Source organism: Scylla paramamosain, chromosome 5 (genome assembly GCF_035594125.1).
Source record: "Scylla paramamosain isolate STU-SP2022 chromosome 5, ASM3559412v1, whole genome shotgun sequence".
NCBI classification, from domain to species: domain Eukaryota; kingdom Metazoa; phylum Arthropoda; class Malacostraca; order Decapoda; family Portunidae; genus Scylla; species Scylla paramamosain.
In genome coordinates this window covers 21,339,562-21,362,555 of record NC_087155.1, presented here as the reverse complement: position 1 = coordinate 21,362,555, position 22,994 = coordinate 21,339,562, and the positions used below count along the sequence as shown (strand labels likewise).

The following is a 22,994-nucleotide window of genomic DNA, read 5'->3' as shown; positions in this document are numbered from 1 at the left end:
AAGCTTCGGTCGGCGATCTGAGCGGACGAACGCGGCGGTCCAGACGTGACCAGGTGAACCAGACTCACCTGTGTGAATCTATAATTAAGATACGGGTGAGGCGAATGTCCGACTCCTCTTATTGACGAGTGGTACCGACGTGGCGACACAGGCAGGGATGAAGAGAAAGAGAGAGAGAGAGAGAGAGAGAGAGAGAGAGAGAGAGAGAGAGAGAGAGAGAGAGAGAGAGAGAGAGAGAGATGGGAAGGGAATGGAGGTGTGAGGTGTGGAGGGAAGCAGGGGAGAGATCGAAAAGAGGAGAGGTGAGAGAAAAAGGAGGGAAAGTTTGGGAGAGGATGGAGGGAGAAGTGGAGAGATCGAGGGGAAGAGGAGAAGTGAGAGAAAAAGGACGGAAGGTTTGGGAGAGGGTGGAGGGAGAGGTGGAGAGGTGGAGGGAGGGAGAATAGAAGACAGGAGGAAGGTAGGTTGAGGGAAGGTGGGGAGAGATCGAGGAGAGAGAAAGAGGTGAGAGAAAAAGGAGGGGATGGTTGGGAGAGGAAGAGAAGAATCAGATGGGATGGGTGGAAGGAGTGTTGGAGAGGTAGAGAGGTGGAGGGAGGGAAGGTGGGGAGACATCGAGAAGAGGAGAGGTGAGAGGAAAAGGAGGGGATGGCCGGGAGAGGAAGAGAGGATGTGAATGAGGTGGGATGGGTGGAGGGAGAGGTGGAGAGGCGGAGAGAGGGAGGATGAAGTAGGTTACGGTGGTTATAAAGAGTATACTTTCTGCTTTAAGGTACGTACTCAACCCGCGTCTTTGCTTGTCGGTGTCTTTCTTCCCTCCTTCTTTCTTTCTTAGAATATTTTTTTCTCTCTTTTGCGCCATTCATCAGGCGGCGCGTCAAGCACAGTAATGTATGACGACGTGGCGCGGCCCATTATCAGGAATAAAGAGATAAGGGCTGAAGGGGCGGCGGCTATCGTCTTCATCTTTACATGACCCTTCCCTGTGCATCCTAATTCTCCTCGTTACTCGCTGCTCCTCATCCAAAAAACCCTCCAGTTTACTGCGTGTTATACTAGACATCATCCACTTCCACCCACTTATCCACCACTACACTCTCCTGCTCTGCCTCAATTCTCCTTAACTCACTATACTCCTCCTCCCTCCCTTCCTCTCCCACTCCTTCCTTCCCTATCTCCTATCTCCTGTCCCTCCCGCCCTTCAGTGATGCCTTGCTCCACCCATCCACACTATGATTCCCTATTTTCTCTCGCTCCTCCACCGCCCTCCACCGCCCCCGTCGCCGCTAGTTGGTGGAGTAAGGTCAGCGCCCGCCCACCACCACCTCCCTGGCCATGGGCGTGGGCTGGCTGGCAAACACCCACGCCTCGGGTAACTCACGCGCTCAACCTTGCCAGATGTAACATTAAGACCAGCTCCCCCCTCCTTCTCCTCCTCCTCCTGTACCCAAGGGTTAATTAAAGGATTGTACAGACACAGGAAGGCGTCGGGCTGAATTGGGCATGGCCGTGAGGTAAGTATTGCACGGGAGGCACGGGGGAGGAATGAGGGAAGTAAGTGGGTGAAGGAAGTGAGGGGAGGTGCGGTGCTAGGTGCAGGGGAGGTGTGGGGGCGGAGGACAGGACATGAAAGGGAGATGAGAGAATGGGGAAAGGGAATAGGTAAGGGAAAGACAAGAAAGGCAGGACGATAAAGGTATGAGAGGGAAAAGCCAAGAGGGAATGATGGGAAAGGATGGGTGAATGGATGGGTGAGTAATGGGTGGACAGAATGGATGGCAGGTCTCAAGATAAATGACGAGTGGATGAGACATAATGGGTGTGTGACGGGAGGAATATTGGGCGGGGAGGAGTTGATGGGAATGAATAGGGTGCAGTGGGTGGAGTGGATGGGAGACGTGGGCTGGGGCTGATGAGTGGGTCAAGGTGGAGTGGGGGGCTGAGTGGATGAGCGCACGAGTGGATGGACAGATGAGTCTGGAGTTAAGGGAGGAAAGGGAAGGACTGGGAAGGGAAGGGCAGAGAAGGGAAGGGCAGGGAAGGACAGCCGGCGTGAATGTGCAAGTGTTGAGGGACAAACAGTGTTGAGAGAAGCCTTAATCTGATCAAGGAAAGCAAACAAATCCCCATCGTGAGTCTATAGAAGGTGACTCTCTCTCTCTCTCTCTCTCTCTCTCTCTCTCTCTCTCTCTCTCTCTCTCTCTCTCTCTCTCTCTCTCTCTCTCTCTCTCTCTCAGCCTCCGGGATTCCTTGCAACAGCACTACCTTATCTCACTTCCGCCTCGTCGTCGCCCTGAGCAAGATGATCCTCCCTTCCTCCTCCTCCTCCTCCTCCTCCTCCTCCTCCTCCTCCTCCTCCTCCTCCTCCTCCTCCTCCTCCTCCTCTTCCTCCTCCTCCTCCTCCTCTCACCTACCACCACCACCACCAACACCATCTACTACCTTTTGCGTTCTTTATAAAAAAAAACTACCCGTTCTCCTTTCCCATTATCGTCCCCAATAATAACCTTTCGTTTCTTCCTTATTAGTATGTGACGCATTTCCCATTCCCCTACTTTCATTTCCTCTTCCCCTTGCTTTCCTTGTCTCCCTCCTCCCTACCGTCAGTATTCATTCCTTATTCAGGTTTTATCTATCTTCTAATATCCTGTTTTGTTTTGTTTTGTTTTCGTGTATCCCCCCACTACCTTCCTTTATCTATTTCTCATTCTATCCTGCTTCCCATCCCCTCCTATCCATCTTGCTTTCCCGTGTTTACTTTCCCTTAACCATTCTTCACCCTAATTTAGCTTCTTTTCCTCCACCTACAATAATGATTTTTTTTTTCGTGTTCTTACCTTCCCATACCCATTTCTCACCCCTATTCAGCTCCCCTTTCTCTCCTTTTACCATTTTTTTCCGTTTCTACCGTATTAATTCTCACCTTATTCGTTTTTATTTCCTCTCCTACCACCCTCTTTCTCCATATTTATTTTCTACCTTTCTCTATCCATTCCTCACCCTATCTAGCTCTCGTTCCCCTCCTACCATCCTGTTTTTATTATTTTTTCCGTGTCCACCTCCCCCATACCTTCCTCCTAGCCATTCCTTACCCTATTCGAACACCCTCCCTTTCCCCGAAGCCAAATCTCACCTGCCGGGCTAAGATCCTCACACGCACGCTTCATTATTCCCACCCGAGTGATCCTTCAAGATGGGAAGGCCAGATTTGCATTCGCTAGGGCGCTCCATCACGTGGTCCACCCAGTCAGCACGTTATTCATCACCGGCACGCTTGCCTCTTAATCAATTAAATGATGCTGCCCTCGTTGTGAATCCGCCAGCCAGTCCCAAAGTACCGGTATTTCTTCTGCTTGTCTTCTTCTTCTTGCTCTTTATCCTCCGTCTACTTAATTTATTGTCCTCTCCTGTTCTTTTTTCTCTATTTCCACCTATTGTTTGTAATATTTTCGAGTTTTGTCCTCCTTATTTTTCTTGTTTGTAGTTTTGCTTTTTTTGGGGGGTCTTTTTTTTTTGTTTTCTTTCCTTGTTTCTTATCCACCGTCTCCTTATTGTACAGTTCCTCTCTTCCTTTTCCGTCTTCTCCATCCTCACCTATCATTTGTAATTCTATCCTGTTTCGTTATTCTTATTTTCCTTGTGTTTTGTTTCGTTTTTTTAGTTCTGATTTGTTCTTATATATATATATATATATATATATATATATATATATATATATATATATATATATATATATATATATATATATATATATATATATATAATTTCAGTTTCTTGCTTTTAGTCTCTTCTTCTTCCTCCTCCTCCTCCTCCTCCTCCTCCTCTTCCTCCTCAGCCCTTGTGTCTCTTATATACATTTAAGGTTACACGATTTCCATAACACATTAAAGAGCGAGAACACACACACACACACACACACACACACACACACACTACATCAAGAACACCCAATTAGCACCACGTATAAATACGTGTATGAATAATTGCCAGTGAACCACGTAGCGACGGATTAATAATTATGGCGACGCGTTCTGCTCCACTGGAGAGAGAGAGAGAGAGAGAGAGAGAGAGAGAGAGAGAGAGAGAGAGAGAGAGAGAGAGAGAGAGAGAGAGAGAGAGAGAGAGTTAATAAATAGCCAAGACAAGGAGAAAAAAACAAAGAAAGAGGCGAGGGTCGGGTCAAATCTGCCCACGAAGCCCCGCTATCTCCCACGAGGCAATGAGTCGAACCAACAAGCCGAGATGACTTCATTATAATCGCGTTTCAGGCCTCAATCAGCGACACCATTACGAGACCCGCGATAACCCGTGACCCGCCGCCAAGGGGACCCCATGCTAAGCAGGTACACGCGCCCCACACGGAATAAGGAAGGAGGAGGAGCAGTGCACAGTCACGCCCTACCACGGCCACCACCCAAGCCATCCGTGCTGCACCTTACACACGTACGTACATTATTCTCCTCCTCCTCCTCGTTCTCCTCCTCCTCCTCCTCCTATATCCTTCCCTTCAACCTCCTCCTCATCCCGCTGTCTTTCCTTCCTTCTTTATCCTTTCTTCCTTCCCTCTTTATTCCCCCCTTCCTTTCGTATATTTCATATTATCTTCTTTTCTTCTCCTCCTCCTACTTAACTATCTTCTATCCTCCAGTAACAGTTAGTGTAAGATAGTTATGCAAACCGCCGACTATGCTCCTCAAGGCCTGTTGCTGTTTGTCCTTCTTTTGTATTCCTCTTCCCGTCGTCACCTTCCTTTCCTTACTTTTTCTTTCCTTCAATCTTCTCTTTCCCCTGCTCCTCCTTCCCTTCTCCTTCTTCCTTATCCTCGTATTACAACTGCTATTTCCACTACTACTACTATTTCTCCACCTCCTTTTCATGGATCATCTTGTTCCCAATCCCACCCTTATCTATTATTCCTCATTTTACTATTTTTATTCCCATTCTTCCTCCTTACAGACTTTCTTCCCTCCCTGTCCGTAATTTCTTTCTTTTGGCTTTTACTTCTTTTCCTCTTTTCTCTTTTTATTCAAACTTATCTTTCTTCGCTGCCTTCTTTTCTTACATAAGGTAGCACGTGGAAGAGAGAGAGAGAGAGAGAGAGAGAGAGAGAGAGAGAGAGAGAGAGAGAGAGAGAGAGAGAGAGAGAGAGAGAGAGAGAGAGAGAGAGAGAGAGAGACGAGAGAGAGAGAGAGAGAGAGAGAGAGAGAGAGAAATGAACAAAAAAACAGAGCTGACACAAAAGGATCAACGTGTCGAGAGCAGTAAAGAAGATAAAAGAGGAAGGGAAAAAGACGTCTAGATAGAAGAAAACGCACATCGAGAAGGAGAAGAGGACGAAGAGGAGGAGAAGGAGAAGGAGGAGGAGGAGGAGGAGGAGGAGGAGGAGGAGAAGGCGGGTACTGGTGACCTGGGAACCATAAAACAGATACCCTTTCCTCACGCACCCAAGACAACAAGGACACCTTTGAGAGAAACTTAAGTATGTTACGTACAAAATCTGTCTCTCTCTCTCTCTCTCTCTCTCTCTCTCTCTCTCTCTCTCTCTCGTCCTCCTCTCTCTCTCTCTCTCTCTCTGATCCTAACCTCCTTTTCGCCTCTCTCCCTTTCCCTCTCACCCTCTCAGCCTCTCTCCCTCTCAACCTCCTCTGCCTCCTCTTCCCTACATCACCACCATCACACATTCACTCAACGCGCTGCTTCCTCCTCCGCCCTCCGCCTATCGATATTACCATCGTCCAATCAGCACCCGAAACACACGTCTCCTACGCGTCCGGACTCGCTCCAGTGCCGCAACCACCGCCGCCTCCTCCTCTTCGTCCTCTCCCTCCTCCTCCGCAGGGTGTTTTGTAACCCCATGACGTCACATACTCTCCCACTTCAGGGGCGGCGGCTCCAGGAAGCGTCAATGCAGGTGTTCGGGGAATGCTGTGCTTGCTGTCCTGGCCGTCTCGTCCCCCGCGCAGCGCAGGTGATCCAAAACTCTGCGTTCCCGGGAGTCACCTTTAGACAGCCCGCGGCCGCCTCTCATCGCCTCCCGCGGTATGCACGGAGGCCAGAGTCGCATGAATTATTTATTTTACCGCCTTCACCAATTACTAGAGGCGTCCTGTAATTGGTTCCCGTGGGATATGCGATCTATTCCCGCGACGGTTCCGCTCCGGTTTGGCTTTTTTAATGCGTGTTTTGGCTGACCAGCTGGCAAGAATGCGAGATATTTAAGCTTGTTACGGGGTCCGTTTCCCAGATCTACCTTCCCCGGCCCTTTCTTCCTCTTCCTCCTCTTCCTCCTCCTCTCCTATGATAGAATCTCACACTATGAGCATGCAGCAAACATGCATCTGTGCACGCTAACTAGCTTCCACACACTCCCACTGCCTCTCATTCACCGCTACCTCTCCGTCACTCACTGCCTTCCTCCTTCCATCCCTCCATCACCACACACACTCCTCCCTCCCTCACTCCATCACCCCCAACTGTACATCACCCTATCCTGCTTCGTCCCATCCTCCCCAACTCTCCCTGATTCCCCTTACCTCCTCCTCCTCCTCCTCCTCCTCCTCCTCCTCCTCCTCCTCCTCCTCCCCAGGCTTCTTTCACCACGCGCTTGGCTTATTTATTTTGTCCTCTTTTTGTGTGCTTTATCTCACTCTTCAGTTAAGTTCTTTTGTGCTCGTCTTCCCTGTTGTGTACATGTCTGTTTGTTCGTTCTCTCTTTTCTTGTCTGCTTGCTTCTCTTCTCTATTCGCTCCTCCCTCCATCTCGCTTGCCGCCTGCCGCCGCCGCCGCCTCCGCCTCCTCTTTCTCGCTACTGTGTGCGTACGTATACTTGTATGACGCAGTTTCTCTCATGTACGGGTGTGTACGTTCTCTCTTTCCCTGATGTCTATACTTTTCTCTCATTTACATTTCTATCCGTCTAGCGCTCCTAATTATACGTTTCTCTCACCTTGCCACTTCCCTCCCTTCTTCCGTAACTACCCTTCCTTTCCCTTCCCTTGCCTTGCCTTGCCTTGCCTCGCCTCGCCTCGCTGTTGATTCACCCTTCGTATCATCGCCTCCCGGGGTCCGCTCCTCTCGCCTCTTTTCTTCCATATACACCCTACTCGTCCAGTTCCCTCCATATCCCAGCTCGCACTCCGCCTCAGCCAGCACCACCTGCCACCAGCACCCACACACTCTCCCTCCACAGCTGAGCCGCCCACAGCCCTGGATTATCAAGGGCGTGGGTTAAGCTGGAGACGCCCACAGGCGGGACGCGTTACCCCGACAACGCCCAAAAGGTGGCCCCGCCCATTCTGCCCCCAGCAACCCCCTCCTACTCCCTCCTCCTTCTTTCCTCCCCCCCATTCCTCCACTACTCCTTCTATCCTCCCTAACCCCCTTCCTAGCCCCCACCCCTCCACCACCACCACCATCACCACTACCTCTGCTCTCTCCCTCCCTCCCTCCCTCCCTCTCTCCCTCGGCAGACTCTACAACTGCTATACTTTCATTTGTTTCTCTCGCCTGTTCCTCGTCACTCCCTGTTTAATTCACGCTGCGAGTGTCGTTAATGTCATAGAATTTTCTTTGATTGCCTGAACATCAGCATAGACTCGCCCCGAAGGATGTTCTCCCAGTGGGTAACTCTCTCTCTCTCTCTCCTCCTCTCTCTCTCATCTCTCTCTCTCTCTCTCTCTCTCTCTCTCTCTCTCTCTCTCTCAGTGGTGCAGGTGGGGCGTACGGGTACATTTTAATTAGTTGTGTTGATCAGGTCGATGGTGACTTGTGGGTCCCGCTGATTGGGATGTTGTTGGGGGTACTTTGTCAGTGGTACGCCACCCCCCGCCCCGCCACCACCCCCCACCACGCCGCTGCCTTGGCTACTAACCGCACCACACCACCACAAGGACACCGACATCATCACCACCACCACCACTACCACCAGCAGCAGCACCATCACCACTACCACCACCACTATACTGTAGGTGTTGTTATGATGGCAGCGCTAATGTTCTCATTGATATTGCTGCTCCTGTAACTTTTCTGTCCTGTTCCGTCAATGTTATATGTACATTAGCATCAAACACACACACACACACACACACACCACACACACACACACACACACACACAGATCAGCCATCGCAGTCACGTCACATAATGGTGTTGATTACATCCACAACCGCAGTCACCGCACAAACACCCACCACTGGTGACTGCACTCATTGCTGCAAATCACACTTACACACACACACAACACACACACACACACACACACACACACACACACACACACACAACACACACACACACACACACACACACACACAGGAAGCACCCCCCCAAAGGAACAAATAACACCTCAGGCAAATATGTACATGTTGACTCTTGACTCATTATAGTGAAAGGAAAAACTGAGGATAAAGTAGTTGGTCCCACAGTGAGACGTACACGCACGCACGTACGCAAGCACACGTACACAAACACACAATAGAGTAACACAGACAAAAAAAAAATTTGAAGCAGCTGGGAAATCTCACGGAAACTGTATTTAATAATAAGAAGGGTAGTCAAGTCAGTACTTCCTCATAACAGAACACACACAACACCACTCTGCTCTTCAGTCCACGCAGTACTAAGAGCAAAAACTCAAGTCCTCGTCCTCTTCCTTCTACTGCGTATCGCGCTGCGGCAACACGCATGTTTTAGTGAGCAGATTAATTATTCAAACAAAACAACTATATCGGCATCACCATCACCACCACCACAACGAAAACACGCCCATGTTTCCGCAGTCTCACCACCCACGCCGCGGCTCGCCCACCCACCACCACCACCACCACCACTTGCCCCACAAGGTCAAAACGAGACCAAAAATCAAACGATAATCAATACTGCCACTGACTGGACGACGAGCGAGGCCGTTCAGCGAGTGGAGGAAAAGAGCGCAAGCCACAAGTAGCCTGAGAAGGTGTCCAGATCAGCTGATTGGAACCACAACCCGCCCCGGGCAGCGCCGCCTCCGCGTCTGGACAAGCACGGCGAGGAAAACCACTAAACGATAATCCAACTTTTTTTTCTCAGCCTCCATGAATAGTTCAACGCAGGCAGGACTCCAAGCTCGGCTGGCTAAACGAACCGCTGGTGACGAGTGGCAGCCGTGTTGCTTCCCTTACCTCCATAATGTCACCAAACTTTAAAAGTGGTTTCCTTCCCTTATTCAAATGGCTCGCGGGCCAGACGACCTCCACTGCACGCGCTCAAGGACTTGCTGTTGTTCCCTTGCTGACCTGGCACTGCTGTGTGTGTGTGTGTGTGTGTGTGTGTGTGTGTGAGCGCAAGTTTCCTGTCTGCAGCGGTACTCTACTAAGACTACACAGTAAGGCGGACTGTGTCTAATTGTTCAGATGTACTACACAAGACTTGTCTTCTACTATATTGCAAAAAAAAAATAAATAAAATATTGGAGAATTTTATAAGCCAATCTAAATGTATATACAGGTGATATATATTTTTCAACAAGTTACCCTTGTCAGCGCGTCCCACAAGTGGTCACGAGGGTTGGGCTGTGCGGCGCATTACGATGAGCTCCTCGCCGCCCCTTGACACCAACACTCGAGATCCTGGAATAAAAATATTTCCACCAGATTTTCAGTCCTCCACAGGATAAAAAAAGACTCATTAATAGCCAAAAAAGGAAACGCCATTAATGCACGAGCACGAGAGTTGCGGGAAGCGAGGACAGCTCGTTTTAAACAAAGTTAACAGTGTTTTGCCTCGAAGTGCAGGGTTGCCTCACTCTGTCAGTCTTCTGTCGCCCCTCGCCTCACCTCCTCCTCTTCTTTCTTCTCCTACTCTTCCCCTCACCTGACCCCCTCCTTTCCTGCCTCACCCTCCTGCCTCACTACTTGACCTCACAACCTTGCCCACTCCATCGCCCTGCCTCAATAGGTTACAACACACACGCTAATGACAAACCAAACGAGGCCTTACGTTACATAATAATAAAAAACTAATCTTCCATACTGCCAACGCCGGTCTCTCTACTTGACCTTCCACAACCCTGCCACACCTCAGTCCAGCCTGGAACAAGGATGCCAGTGACAAGACGAATTCACTTAGGCGCTACGTATTTAAGAAATTAATAAGCAGTAAAGTGTGTGAGGAAGCAGAAAAAGAAGCTGAGTGGTGAGGAGGGCGCGGTACTCTAATCAAGGGACGGAGAGGTGTGAGTACATGATTAATGGATGAGAATGTGAGTCAGGCTTAGACGGAAGTACAGTAATGCTTCTTTATCTCGTGTCCCAATTTTCGTTAATTCCACTGATCAAACACTGCACTCCCGCCATTAATGACAATAGCGACGCGGTGAAGCTGAGGGTCTTATGGACACCTCACACAGTTTACGAAGCCCCGGAGTACAAATTATCACATCTTGGCTTCCCTCCGCAGCGCTACATCACATGGGGGAGGAGGAGGAGGAGGAGGAGGAGGAGGAGGAGGAGGAGGAGGGAGGAGGAGGAGGAGGAGGGCGGTGAGCAGCGTGCCCGGCGGCCAACCACGAAGCCCCATGACGGTAAGGTACACGCCTCCCTCCCTGCCTCCCTCCCTCCCGCCGCACGCCGCCTCGACTCATCAGCCCAGAAAGCCTTACAATCAGAGTACGAAAAGGGTAATTAAAGCGAGGGGGGGTGGACGGCAATTAGAGGCAGGTAGTGGGCTGGTAGGTGAGGCAGGATAATAATGCGAGGGTGGGCTGGCTGGCTGGCTGGGCTGGCTGGCCGAGGGAGGCTTGCGTCACCCCCAGCCCCGCACAGCACGGCCCGCCCCGTGTCTCCTACGCTCCCTTGCTATCTGGCTCCACCCGACCTTTTTTGGTATGCATTTTAATATTATAACAATCTTCCATGCTTTCGTTTCGGTGGTGAGGCCTTTCCCTCGCATCGCTGGGCCCGAGCTCTGGTGGTGGTGTCGGCTGCCGCTGCTCCCACGCTGGAGGCTGTCCGGGGCTCAGAAACCTTCGCGCGCCAAGATAACTTCCCACCAAAACGTGCCCGCATCGGTTATTTACTGGGCGTTTTCGGTCGAATGAGGGATTGAAGACGATAGTTGGGCAGTTGTCTGTGTGAAGTGGACGAGGCCAGAAGGAGGCAGCGGGGCCTCTCTCTCCCTGCACACAACGTCTCTGCCGCTCACGCTGCAGGTGCCTCTGCCAGGAGGCCAAGTTGTCACTTGATCATTTCTCCACGAAGGTGAAAGTCACATCTCGTATGGTGAGGTCCCTTCGCGGCAGGCGACCATAAACAGTGCCACACTCCCAACCTGGTGCTGGTGTTGTTGCTGCTGCTGCTGCTGCTGCTGCTGTTGTTGCCGCCACCACCATCGCCGCCGCAACCACACACTCTGGAGACTCAGTCTAGCGCCACACACCAGGCCGCGAGGGTGGGCATCCCGTGCCCTCCCTCTTCGCTCCGGTCTCTCGGACCGCAGCAGGTGCATCCTTAGGACTGAGTAACCTCAAGTCATTAGTGACTTCACTCAAAGCGCCACCGAGAATACTGAGGTACGAGGAGTGATCCCGTGGTGCTGCCTGCGTGTTGTGAAGGACCCGGAGTGCCGCAGGTCCCTGTGAATGAAGTGACGTTGGAGTTGTCGGCTGTGAATGAACATCGCGCAAGGTGACACGGCCCACTGACTGCTGTGCTTCAGCCTCACGCACACGCTCGCCTCTGACGGTAGGTGTTGATACAGTGTAGTGTGGTGTGGTGTGTGGTGTGGTGTAGTGTGGTATTGTGTGGTGTAGTGTGGTGTGTTGTGTTGTGTTGTGTGCATTCGTGTTGCTTGTTTGTGTGTTTTGTGGTAAAAGACATTGTATTGCACAGGATCCTTACATGCAATGCATTTTAATGATTTCTTACTGACCGTGTGTTTCCTACGATATGCTGCGAATGTTCATATGAGTGACACTGATAAATAATATGACGCAAGGGATATAGTGCGTTGTAGTGACTCTTAGCTAAACAAATCCTGAATTGGACATTGCGTGAGTGTTGATCAGTCCCGCGGCAGGACCCCAAATGCTCCTTACACCCTCAGCTTATCACAAAAATCTATTACGGCCATAAAACTTGTGGCTGCCGAAGGAGAACCCGACTAATAGCCCAGTTTTTCCCAACCACCAAAAGAGGCTTATCCGCCACCCTCCGTCAGTCTCATAAATGTCTCGAGTTCTTATCTCCTCCCTTTTCACTCTTTGATTACGCCCAATGGGCAGAAAATCACAGAGAAACGGCAATATAGTTACATACAATTGCAAGAGAGTAGCGGTGTTGGCCCGAGGTGAAAGCTGGCAAAAGGTTGCCTTATAAGGTATAATGTATTAGGAGTCAGCAGACGGCCTTTTTATCTAGCGGTTTGATAGTCGTGCACAGCTGTTAATTCTTCGTTGTTATTGGCTTCGTGTGCATCATATTTTGAGGAGTTTTTGTCTGTAAGTGGTTGTGAATGTGAACTTGTGCCTGGGATGATGAGAAAACGCGGGTAGGCAGACGAGCAACAGGTTATTGAAGGAGGTGCAAGAGCCAGCCATGCATTTGTCATTCACACCACGCTCTCCTCCTCGCCTGGCGACTAATAAATATCCATTCGCTGCTTGCCGGGGAACGTGTGACGGAGGCTTCACTCGAGTCCCTTTCATCAAAGCCAGCAGAGTGCGCAGAGTGAGACAGGGGCGACGGGGCATCTGCTATCGATAGACAGCCACTGTACTATTCTTTGCGTAGATCTTCGTGAATGACCCAGTGATTGGAAGCTGTGGACCTGCAAGAGTCGGGAAAGCGAGCGGCTGAGCAAGAGCCGACGGCATCTCTTGGGCTGACCTCACCAGGAATTTTGATTACGTTGGGAGAATGTGCGGGCTGAACGGGAGGGTGAGGATGGCGCCGCCCTCCTGACTGATAAAAATACGCGACTGCTATTTCCTCTCTCTCTCTCTCTCTCTCTCTCTCTCTCTCTCTCTCTCTCTCTCTCTCTCTCTCTCTCTCTCTCTCTCTCTCTCTCTCTCCTCCGCAACAAAATCGGGACCTGCTCGGACTGGAGATTTCAACACGACAGTAGAAAGCTACGTATGTCATCACCTGCATTTTTATGTGGCCAGCAAGGCAACCCGTCATCAGGCACTGGCCCCCTTTATATCTATTACGACTAATTTCACAGCGCTTTACGACCTAATTAGCTGCACGAGCTCCCGGACTCTACCCGCTTTATCCCATTAAGTTCAGAAAAATGGCGCACAACTTATCACAACAAGCAGTTCACCCAAGTTATTTGCATAGAAAGGACGCCTGAATGTGCGTGGCAATCTACGCATTTAAGATATCACTGCAAGCCAGGGAGAAACTCGAAACCGCGGAAAAGTGAACTTCTACACTGGAGATGTCTTGATGCACGCGGGCACGAGCGCACACACACGCGCACACACACACACACACACACACACACACACACACATCACACACACACACACACACACGCACACACACACACACACACACATTGCCCTCTCCTCCTCCTCCTGCTGCTGCTCCTGCTCCTCCTGTTCCTCCTCAAGATAATGTCACACCCAGTCACAGTAAGCTCAAAGCCTTTCAGTTTCTTTGGCTCCTGCCGTCGACCTCTCATAGCTACCGAAACTCCCTCCACCTCCTCCTCCTCCTCTTCCTTCTCCTCCACCTTCTACTCTCCCACCCCATGTCCCTCTCCTCCCCGCCATCTGAGACTGTCATGGGACTGCCTCATAAGGAAAGTCCAAGTCGCCCCCAGTCTTGGCCAGGCGGGGAGGAGCACAGAACCGGGAGGGGGATACACAAGTGTTGCCCTCTCAGGAGTCCCAATATCCCGCTGGTTCTCGGAAGGAAAGGGTCACTGATGCACAACGTTGGGAAATCTTCAACGTTCACATACTGGCACGTTTACATTCATGAGCAACAAGACATACATACAGGAATACACAAACAGTGTAGGGGGGAGGAAATGTGTATTACTGAATTTACAAGCACACAAGCAGGCATACGTATGAACACATGTAGTTGCTGCGAAGAACGTATACATAGTTGTTTAGTCACGCACACACACACACACACACACACACACAAACACACACACACACGCATTCCTGAGCGTGGGGTGTACAGGTCGACAGTAAGTGGCGTCCAAGGAAGCGAAGGAGTATTACACGTTGCTTATTAGACAGATACATAAAGGGATAAGAAGGCACATTATCGCGTACGTGTGTGTGTGTGTATGTGTGTGTGTGTGTGTGTGTGTGTGTGTGTGTGTGTGTGTGTGTGTGTGTGTGTGTGTGTGTGTGTGTGTGTGTGTGTGTGGGTGTGCGTCTTTATCAAGTATCTTTCCGTCTGTGTTTTCGTCTGTGTATTTGTTTCTTTGTACGCATGTGTGTGTGTGTGTGTGTGTGTGTGTGTGTGTGTGTGTGTGTGTGTGTGGTGTGTGTGTGTGTGTGGTGTGTGTGTGTGTTCTGGGTGGAGATGTCTGGGTATACACTCCTTGTAACATTTTACTTTGCATTTCACGTAATAAACGTTAAAAACTGCATCGTAATGGAAGGGAGAGTGAAGAGTGAAGGTAAAGAGAGAATAAAACAGAAAAAAAAATAAAAACAAGTGATAGAATTAATATGACAAAGGAAGAAAGGAGGAATGAATATGGATAGAGAACAAGAATAAAAAGAGAAGGAGGAGTGAAAGGGAAGGAGGGACAAGAGGAGGGAAAAAACATGGTATCGAATTAAGTAAGAGGGAGGGAAGGAGAGAGAGAGGTAAAGGAACGCACCATTAAGAAATAAGTAAAGGAACGTACCATTAAGAAATGAGAGAGAGAGAGAGAGAGAGAGAGAGAGAGAGAGAGAGAGAGAGAGAGAGAGAGAGAGAGAGAGAGAGAGAGAGAGAGAGAGAGAGAGAGAGAGAGAGAGAGAGAGAGAGAGAGAGAGAGAGTCACGTGGCACCTTTGTTTGTGTATGTTGTCCACACTCCCCGGGGGGTCTGGCAGCGATCAGGAAAGGGGGGGAAGGGAGGGTCTGGTCTAGTGTGTGTGTCTGGTCTAGTCTTCTCTTCCCTCCCCCCTTCTCTCCCCTTTTGTCCTCTCCCCTCCCCCTCTCCTTCTCTTTTTTTCTTTCTTACGCTTCTCTTTTTTTTCTTTTCTTCTTCTTCTGAGTGTCTTCTTTCCTCCTCATTTCATTCAGGTCTCTTATCCATCTCATCTCTACTCTCTCTTGTCTCCTCTTCTCTCACTTCTGTCAATCTTTTCACCACTAATCTCGTCTTCTATCCTCTCTTTTCTTCCCTAATCTCAACTCTTGCCTGGTTCTTCTCTTTTCTCTATTCTCACCTCATCCTGCCTCTTCGCTCACTCTCCTTTCATCCTGACCTTTCCTTTCTTCTCCTTGTCCATCCCTCCTCCTCCTCCTGCTCCTCACAACAGGTGCATGAATACCTCCATACCTGTCCCACATTCACACTCAATTCCCATTCTCTTTCTTTCTCTCCACACGCACCTTTCCTCACCCCTTCCTCTCAGACAGATCTACTCCTCTTATTCTGGTTTCTTGGTATTCTTCACTGCTTACACCACCTCCACCTCCTTCTCCTCCTCTTCCTTCTCTTCCTCTTCCAAATGTTCGTTCCTTTTCTCCATAAACTAGTCTTTTCTATGTGTGTTCCTAAACCCCCCCCCCCCCCCTCTCTCTCTCTCTCTCTCTCTCTCTCTCTCTCTCTCTCTCTCTCTCTCTCTCTCTGTAGCACACTCAGCAGACATTATAATAACTCGTGTATCTGCCAAATGTGATGAATGTTTGGCAGTGTTGTGTGTGTGTGTGTGTGTGTGTGTGTGTGTGTGTGTGTGTGTGTGGTGTGTGTGTGTGTGTGTGTGGTGTGTGTGTGTGTGTTACGTTCACAAGGATTCCTACCCACCTACCTGCTACGTCACACACACACACACACACACACACACACACACACATACACACACACACACACACACACTTTCTGTAACCTTCACTCTGTTTATTACTTGTACACGTGGGCGGACGAGACCTAACCTGGATATTATTATTATTTGTGAGTTGATTGTATTATTCCTGAATGTATTACTACAGTCAGAGAGAGAGAGAGAAGAGAGAGAGAGAGAGAGAGAGAGAGAGAGAGAGAGAGAGAGGAGAGAGAGAGAGAGAGAGAGAGAGAGAGAGAGAGAGAGAGAGAGAGACGAAAACTCTCCGGTGTATATTTGCCCCGTTCTTGAATTTATGGCACGCCTGAGGGTCCTAGATCTCTCTCCTCTCTCTCTCTCTCTCTCTCTCTCTCTCTCTCTCTCTCTCTCTCTCTCTCTCTCTCCTCTCTCTCTCTCTCTCCTCTCTCTCTCTCTCTCTTTCTGTATTATGAACGTCCCTGCCCCGCCTTGTGAGCGGCACTTAAGCGAGGCGGTCCCAGAATGCCAGTAATCTTGTGAATTTTCCCTCCCATATATTCTCCCACGTACGCCACCCACGTCCGCCTTGACTTATGGGAAGAGTTGCTAATTAATTGAAATATTAACAGTGCGCGGGCCAAGATGTTACTAAATTGCCAGGTAAGTTACCTGGCTGGTCACGATCACCTGGCGGCGCGCGGAGGTGGGAGGGCGAGGAGGGAGGAGCGGGGAGGGAGGGTGGGAAGGTGAGAGTGATAGAGGGAAGGAGGGTGTTGCGGAGAGAGAGGGAGGAGTACGTGGGGATTTGAGGAAGGTAAGGGAAGAAGCGGAGAGGGAGAATGAAAATATGTAGGCTTCTCAAGACAAGGAGGAGGAGGAGAATGATGTGAAGAAAGAAAATGGAGGCAAAAAAGAAAGAAAAATCATAAAAGTACAGTAAACCGTAAATGGAGAGCGATATATATAAATAAAACAACGAAAGAAATAAGAAGGACACTGATGAAAGCAGGAGGAAGAGGAGAACGAAGAAGCGCAAGAAGAGATGGAGGAATAAGAAGAGGAGGAGGTGGATTATAAGGTTCGAAAAGATAAACTGTCGCCTGATCTGAGTTACGAGACGTTGATACTTTTTTTAATGTTTTCACCCAAATTTTCCTTAAGAGAGAAACCCAAAAATTTATCACTGAGGACGCCGGAATGTTGCATAACTAAAATGTAGATATTTCGTCCCCTGCATAAAATAAATGTTAACTTTCCAAAAATTCGATTCCGCTGAACATATTTGCATTAAATTTCACAGGATATATTTTCACGGTATTTGGTGGTGATGGCGGCGGTGGTGACGATGGTAATAATGGTGCAAGCGCCGGTGTTCGTTCTCGTGTTGGCTCAGGAGGAAGAGAAAGAGGAGGAAGAGCAGGAATATGAAGAAGAAAAGGAGGAGGTGGAAGGGAGGTCAACGAGGTAAAGGACTTTTTTCTCAAGATTTATTACGTATGGCAGAGAGATTATGGTCTTGATGATTGATGTCTCGAGGAAAGCGGCAGTGAGGTGCGCCACACTTTCTAACACACTTAAGTTATTCATTTTCCCCTCATTCATCAGTCGTGTCAGAGAGGCGACGGTAGTGGGAGGAGGCAATGCTTGTGACTCTGAGCTTTAATTCTGTCTATGGAAGTAACTTGTCTAATTATACAGAATTATAAGTTGTGGTGGTAGTAGTAGTAGTAGTAGTAACAGTAGTAGTGGTAGTGTGTGGTGTGTGTGTGTGTAATATAACACTAGTGTATACATTGTGTCGTACTGAGTTTGTAACCTAGATCCCTTTTTTTTCATCCCTGTGAATAAATTAGGAAACAGTCAGATTAACCAGGTAGCCGCGTGTTTTTGTAGGTGAAGGGAAGCATTATCTGACCTTATCAGCAAAGACAAATACAGCACCTTTCTTATGCCACACACACACACACACACACACACACACACACACACACACACACACACACACACACACACCAGTATCCAACAAGCGGACACAACTCGCCAGGATAAGCATCAGGATCCACAAGAGGGCGCTGATAGCTTTACCCCGGGCTTAGGATGAGGATACGAACCCTCCGTCTGATGTTCCTTTGGTCTCGTTTCAGGTGGTGGGTGTCGGCTCGACGGACGACGACTTGGACGGACGCCAGCCTGCCATCCTGCCAGCCTCCGCCCGTCTGACTGTCCTGCTCGGCCTCACCTTGGCCCCTCCCGCCCGGTTCACGACGCTAAGGACGTTGAACATCTCCATAGGAACGAACGACGACTCTCAAGACGACCACAGCGACAGAAACGAGTGGAAACGCTAACCGGGACGAGATAAATCGCTGTAGAAAGAAAAAAAAAACATCTCGCGATAGGTTAAGTTGTAGCTCGGTGTTCACGACTGTTAGGAGTAATCCAGCGACTTTAACAAATTAATAAGTCGAGACAGTCCTTATAAAGCGAATGTTAGGCGATTATCCCACGCCCTGAGGAGCAGCGGACCACGTGAAGCCTTCCAGAGAGTTCTGGCAGAGATAGGAGAGAGGAAGTGGCCTCGAGGCAACGCAGTGTGCAGCGACTTCAGTCTACAGCAGCCGATCGGACGTGTCATCCTCCCCGACACAGCTGTTGCTTCGCCGGGTCATCTCAGGTAGAGGGGAGTGCTCGTAAAACCATTGAAAGGTGCCGAGGATCTCCTGCCAGAACAGCCAGCCCACCCGACTCTACGACCTGATTGTAGTCGTAGAATCGAGGGAGGATCATCAGCGCGTGGGGGCGGCGGTTCCCTCACAGCAGGACCTCTGGGTGATGTAGCCCGCCATCCACACCCCGCTGAGCCACCAGCCCGGCCTGGCATCCGCCAACTCTCTCCATCACCCACCCTCAGCAAATCACCCACAGAATCTGACGGATATCATCGGTACCTGTTTATACGTCTCCTGCTCCTGCATCGCCCTCGTCAGCGTCTCAGTCTTTGCTGAGGACACCCTCGCAGCAGCCAGCAAATATTTCCTCAGGAAGAACAAACTCAGACGGTTCCCATAACGCAGAGGCGCCGCAGAGTCTCTCCACCTCCCACCCTCGCCTCCCACCCTCGTCGCCACTTTGCATGGTGTAAACTGACACCGCGGGTTCCTGGTTCCATCACAGTACCCGCCGCCCTCCTCCGGTCCCAGTCAAACGACAACTATACTTATCTTCAACATCCCATTTGCGTCCTTGTGTCGGCCTTACCGCTGATGATCGATATACACACAGCAAGCAGAGGACTGGAGTAGTAGGCAGCTCCCCCACATACCGAGCGCGACACCGACCCACCGCACGCTTTGTTGTGGCCTGGTAGGGAGGCTGCCTTATCAGAGGCGGGGACGCACACTACCCACTGATAAGCCTCTCATTCTTCCTGGCGCGGGCGTGTTATCACCAAGCTGTACACCGCTGCGAAAAAGAACTCCCTAGCGAGGTATCCGGCAACACAGAGCAGAAAAAAGGAAGCCAGATTGAGATCAAGACTAGTGAGGCAACTTGTGACTGGAGTGAAAAGAAGTGAGCTTTATGGTATCGGCGGTGGGTTGTGGTCGCCTAGAGTGACGTTAATAGGAGCCACCTGGAGCCCCGAGGACGGACTACAGTGCAACTAAGACCGAGTCTCTGTTCACGAGCGAGTCACTGTCACTTCTGTCTGCTGCAAGGAAAAACAGTCGCAGAAAAAAGGGTCACAGCAAGTAACAAAGATACACCTTCCCTTCCTTGTCCAGTGTTTAGTTATCGTGTGATCTGCCATAAAGCCACAAAAAGTAATCACGTGTCAACACACAACTACTATTTCATACTTCAGAGAGACAATCGGGAGTCGTGTTTCAGGTCTCACGGCCAAGATAACAGGCATTACAGTAATCGTTTCTACATGCTAATCGGCGGCCTCTAGAGGGACTACCTGGAACCACAACGACACCGCACTCTTTAGGCTCTTTAAGGTTAATGCATTAGCTGTGTGTGAGTCAGCGTGTGTTTGTCATTTACTTGGGAAGCTCCAAATGGTTGTAATCTCCTCGTGAAAGAATAGCATTAGGCAAGTTTTATAAACTACACGCTAAAACAAACTCTTAGGTTGTTCTGTAAACTCTTATGCAAATTGCTTCTCTCGTGTTTACTCTTCGATTTTAAATACGGTGTTTTGTGCTCTCTGGGAAACACAGCCCCGGGAAACGTGACTATACTGAAAACGGGCCTTGAAGTGAAGCTTACACATAAGCAGCGAATCATAAATCTTGGTGATTTGTACCTGCCCGCGGCGTGACGTGAGGTCTACCTGTAGAAAGGAAGAAGGAGGTGCGAGCCCCAGGCGCGTCAGAAGCCTACACAAACAACTCGGAGCAAACACCCCCACTTCTTGAAGCTCCAGCGCGACCCCCGCCGGCTCACACGCACCCAAGCCGATCCCAGACGCGTTCGAGCCCCGGGGTGAAGGTGGCAATAAATCACACCTGTGCACATATTTCTGTGGGGTGATGTGTTTGTTGGCCCGCCGGCACTTAATGACGGAATCAGCTAAGCTCTCCACCTGAATAAATACTTGTGTTGTGTACCTGCGTGCCTGTGTGTCTGTGTGTGCTGTGTTGTGGTGCGTTGTGTGCTTGTAATTTCCTGTCTGCCTGCGTGCTTAGTAAAAGTAAGGCAACATGAATATGGACGCTAAGAACGGGGGCAAGTACGCCCTCAGGACTAAGTCGATCATCAAGAGAATAGAATCCGAAAAGAACAGAGCAACGACGAAGAGGAAAGAACCGAAAGAGAAACAGAAGCCTCCGCCACTCAGCAAATACCGACGCAAGACCGCAAACGCGCGGGAGAGAAATAGGATGAAGGAGATTAACGACGCCTTTCTCACCTTGCAGCAGTCCATCCCAGACCTTCCCGGTGCTGACGCAGAGAAGCTCACCAAGATCACGGTGCTGCGACTCGCTGTCAACTACATTAACGCCCTCGCCGGTGTGCTCAACGAGGACAGCGTCTGTCCAACCGATATCGAGGACGTGAGGGAACTGTGGTGTTTAGAAAATGCGCACATGGCCCGACCCGAGCATTGTGTACGACCCGTCATAAGAACTAACAAAGTGTCCGGCGGAAACCCGAATAAAAGTAAATGTAGTGCCACCGGCAAAACGAACCCGCCCACTGGTATCAACAACAACAACAATAACAATAACAACAACAGTAGCAAAATGTCTAAGACGAAGTGTCCCTCCGTCGGTAAAACAAATGACAATCGAAGTAAAAATTGCCTCGGTGGCAAAACGATACCGAAGCGGCCAAGCAAATCAAAGAGTAAAACGAAAGTGTGCAAGACGGCGAGCATAGCGACCAGTAACGGCGCGTACATCACCCTCAAGAATGTGGCGCTGCAGACGCCGCCGCACAAGCTGGGCAAGCACGCCAACAACGAGCCCCTCATGATGTCCATGACGGTGAAGCGGCCGCGGCAGGAGCACTACTCGGCGCCTCGCGAGACCAAGATGCCGAGACTAGAGCCCATCATGTCCGTGACGTCCGTGAACCAGCCGCAGCTCGCCCTCACGCCCTGCAGGACTGACCTGTGTCACGTGCCTGCCTCCATACCAGGACACGACACCCCAGAGCCCCTAATAGGGGCGACGCCCTTCACACCACGCCACTACACCGGCCCCTCCTCCCTCACCCTCTACCAGCCCACCGAGACCACCCCCATCAACGTGGTGCAGGACCTCGACAGTCCTGTGGTAAGGAATGACGTACTGCTCGAGTTCCCAAGAAGCGGCCGACACTTCAGCGACTCTTCCAGTGCCGACTCCGCCTTTTCCAGCGAGGGCTCAGCTCCCCCCAGCCCTCTCACCAGCTTCAGCTCCATGACACCCGCCCCGGTGCCCATCGGCGACACCTCGCCAGCATTCTCCGTCACCTCGAGCGACTTCTCCGTCTGTGGGTCAACCTCAGACTGTGACAGCGTGCTGACGTCGCCCATGGAGCTCACCAGCTTGCTAGGGGACGACCCCTTCCGGGAGCTGGACCACTTCACCTCAACCTTCGCCGATGGCGACGACACACTCAACCTATTACTGGCGCATTCTTCGTCCAACTTCATGTGTGCAGAGATTGAGGACTGTTAGCCGCAGGTACTGCTGGCGAGACAGCAGAGTGGCTCGTTAGGCGCAGAAAGCAACGTTCAGATGGCAAAGTTTGTATGACAGACTCTCGGGACTTTAGTCTACTAGCGTTGGACACTTGGTGTTTCACATCTTGTTCTTGGATAAACTTCTCGTTGCTTTATGAAAGTAGCGTGTTGTTGTTGATGTGTGCCTGACAGCTTGTACAATATAAGGGAGCATTGAATTTGTGACAAAGATAATGTAATGACTATACGTAACAAGTATAGAATCCTACATATCAACCCCCCTGTGTTCACTGTGTATATCATGTGCCTTTCCACCCCGGCTTTTACTGTAAATAAATCACTCTTTATATACACCAGTCTTTACGTTACTCCACATTTTCCACAGCCGTCAGTTAGTCTTATGAATACAAGCCTTGAGGTCACCCACTTCCTGGGGAAAGGAATCATGGTAACGAGAATGGTACTGACAATGGTGATGATGATTATAATAATTGTGTTCGTAATAATGATTGCCATAAACGATGCGATGAAGTGACTTGATTCAAGGTCTAGATTTCACTCACCCCCACACTCTCTAATCACTACACTCCTCCCACCCACGTAAACAAGGCACTGTCAGTTACACCCGGCACACTAACTTTTATATATATACTTTCCTCTGTCTTTCATTCGTGCGTCCCTCTCCTTCAGACACAATCAGCCTTGCGGGCGAACCGACCTCCCTCGGCCTGCCCTTTATACACTGCGCCATAGCTTAATCCCCGCCACTTACACGCCCGACACACACTCTTGACAAAAACCCAAGAGAGCCACCTTGACCTCCTTTGTTCGTGGACACCTCCAAACGTGGACCCTGAAT

The 22,994-nt window shown here is 50.1% G+C and overlaps 1 protein-coding gene and 1 long non-coding RNA gene across 2 annotated transcripts in view; one reads left to right on the top strand and one right to left on the bottom strand.

Moving 5' to 3' along the window:
• The window catches only part of LOC135100332 (uncharacterized), a 128,931-nt gene that overhangs the window by 22,332 nt on the left and 83,605 nt on the right, over window positions 1-22,994 (bottom strand). The window lies entirely within an intron of this gene.
• Window positions 11,394-22,486, top strand: LOC135100654 (probable serine/threonine-protein kinase nek3). Its single transcript, XM_064003749.1, has 2 exons — window positions 11,394-11,717; window positions 18,105-22,486. The coding sequence occupies exon 2, from the start codon at window positions 20,667-20,669 to the stop codon at window positions 22,128-22,130; it is 1,464 nt and encodes a 487-aa protein (XP_063859819.1). The 5' UTR covers window positions 11,394-11,717; window positions 18,105-20,666; the 3' UTR covers window positions 22,131-22,486.

Excerpts from the sequence above, each read along its gene's own strand:
- LOC135100654 (XM_064003749.1), top strand. The coding sequence starts at position 20,667 with ATGAATATGGACGCTAAGAACGGGGGCAAGTACGCCCTCAGGACTAAG.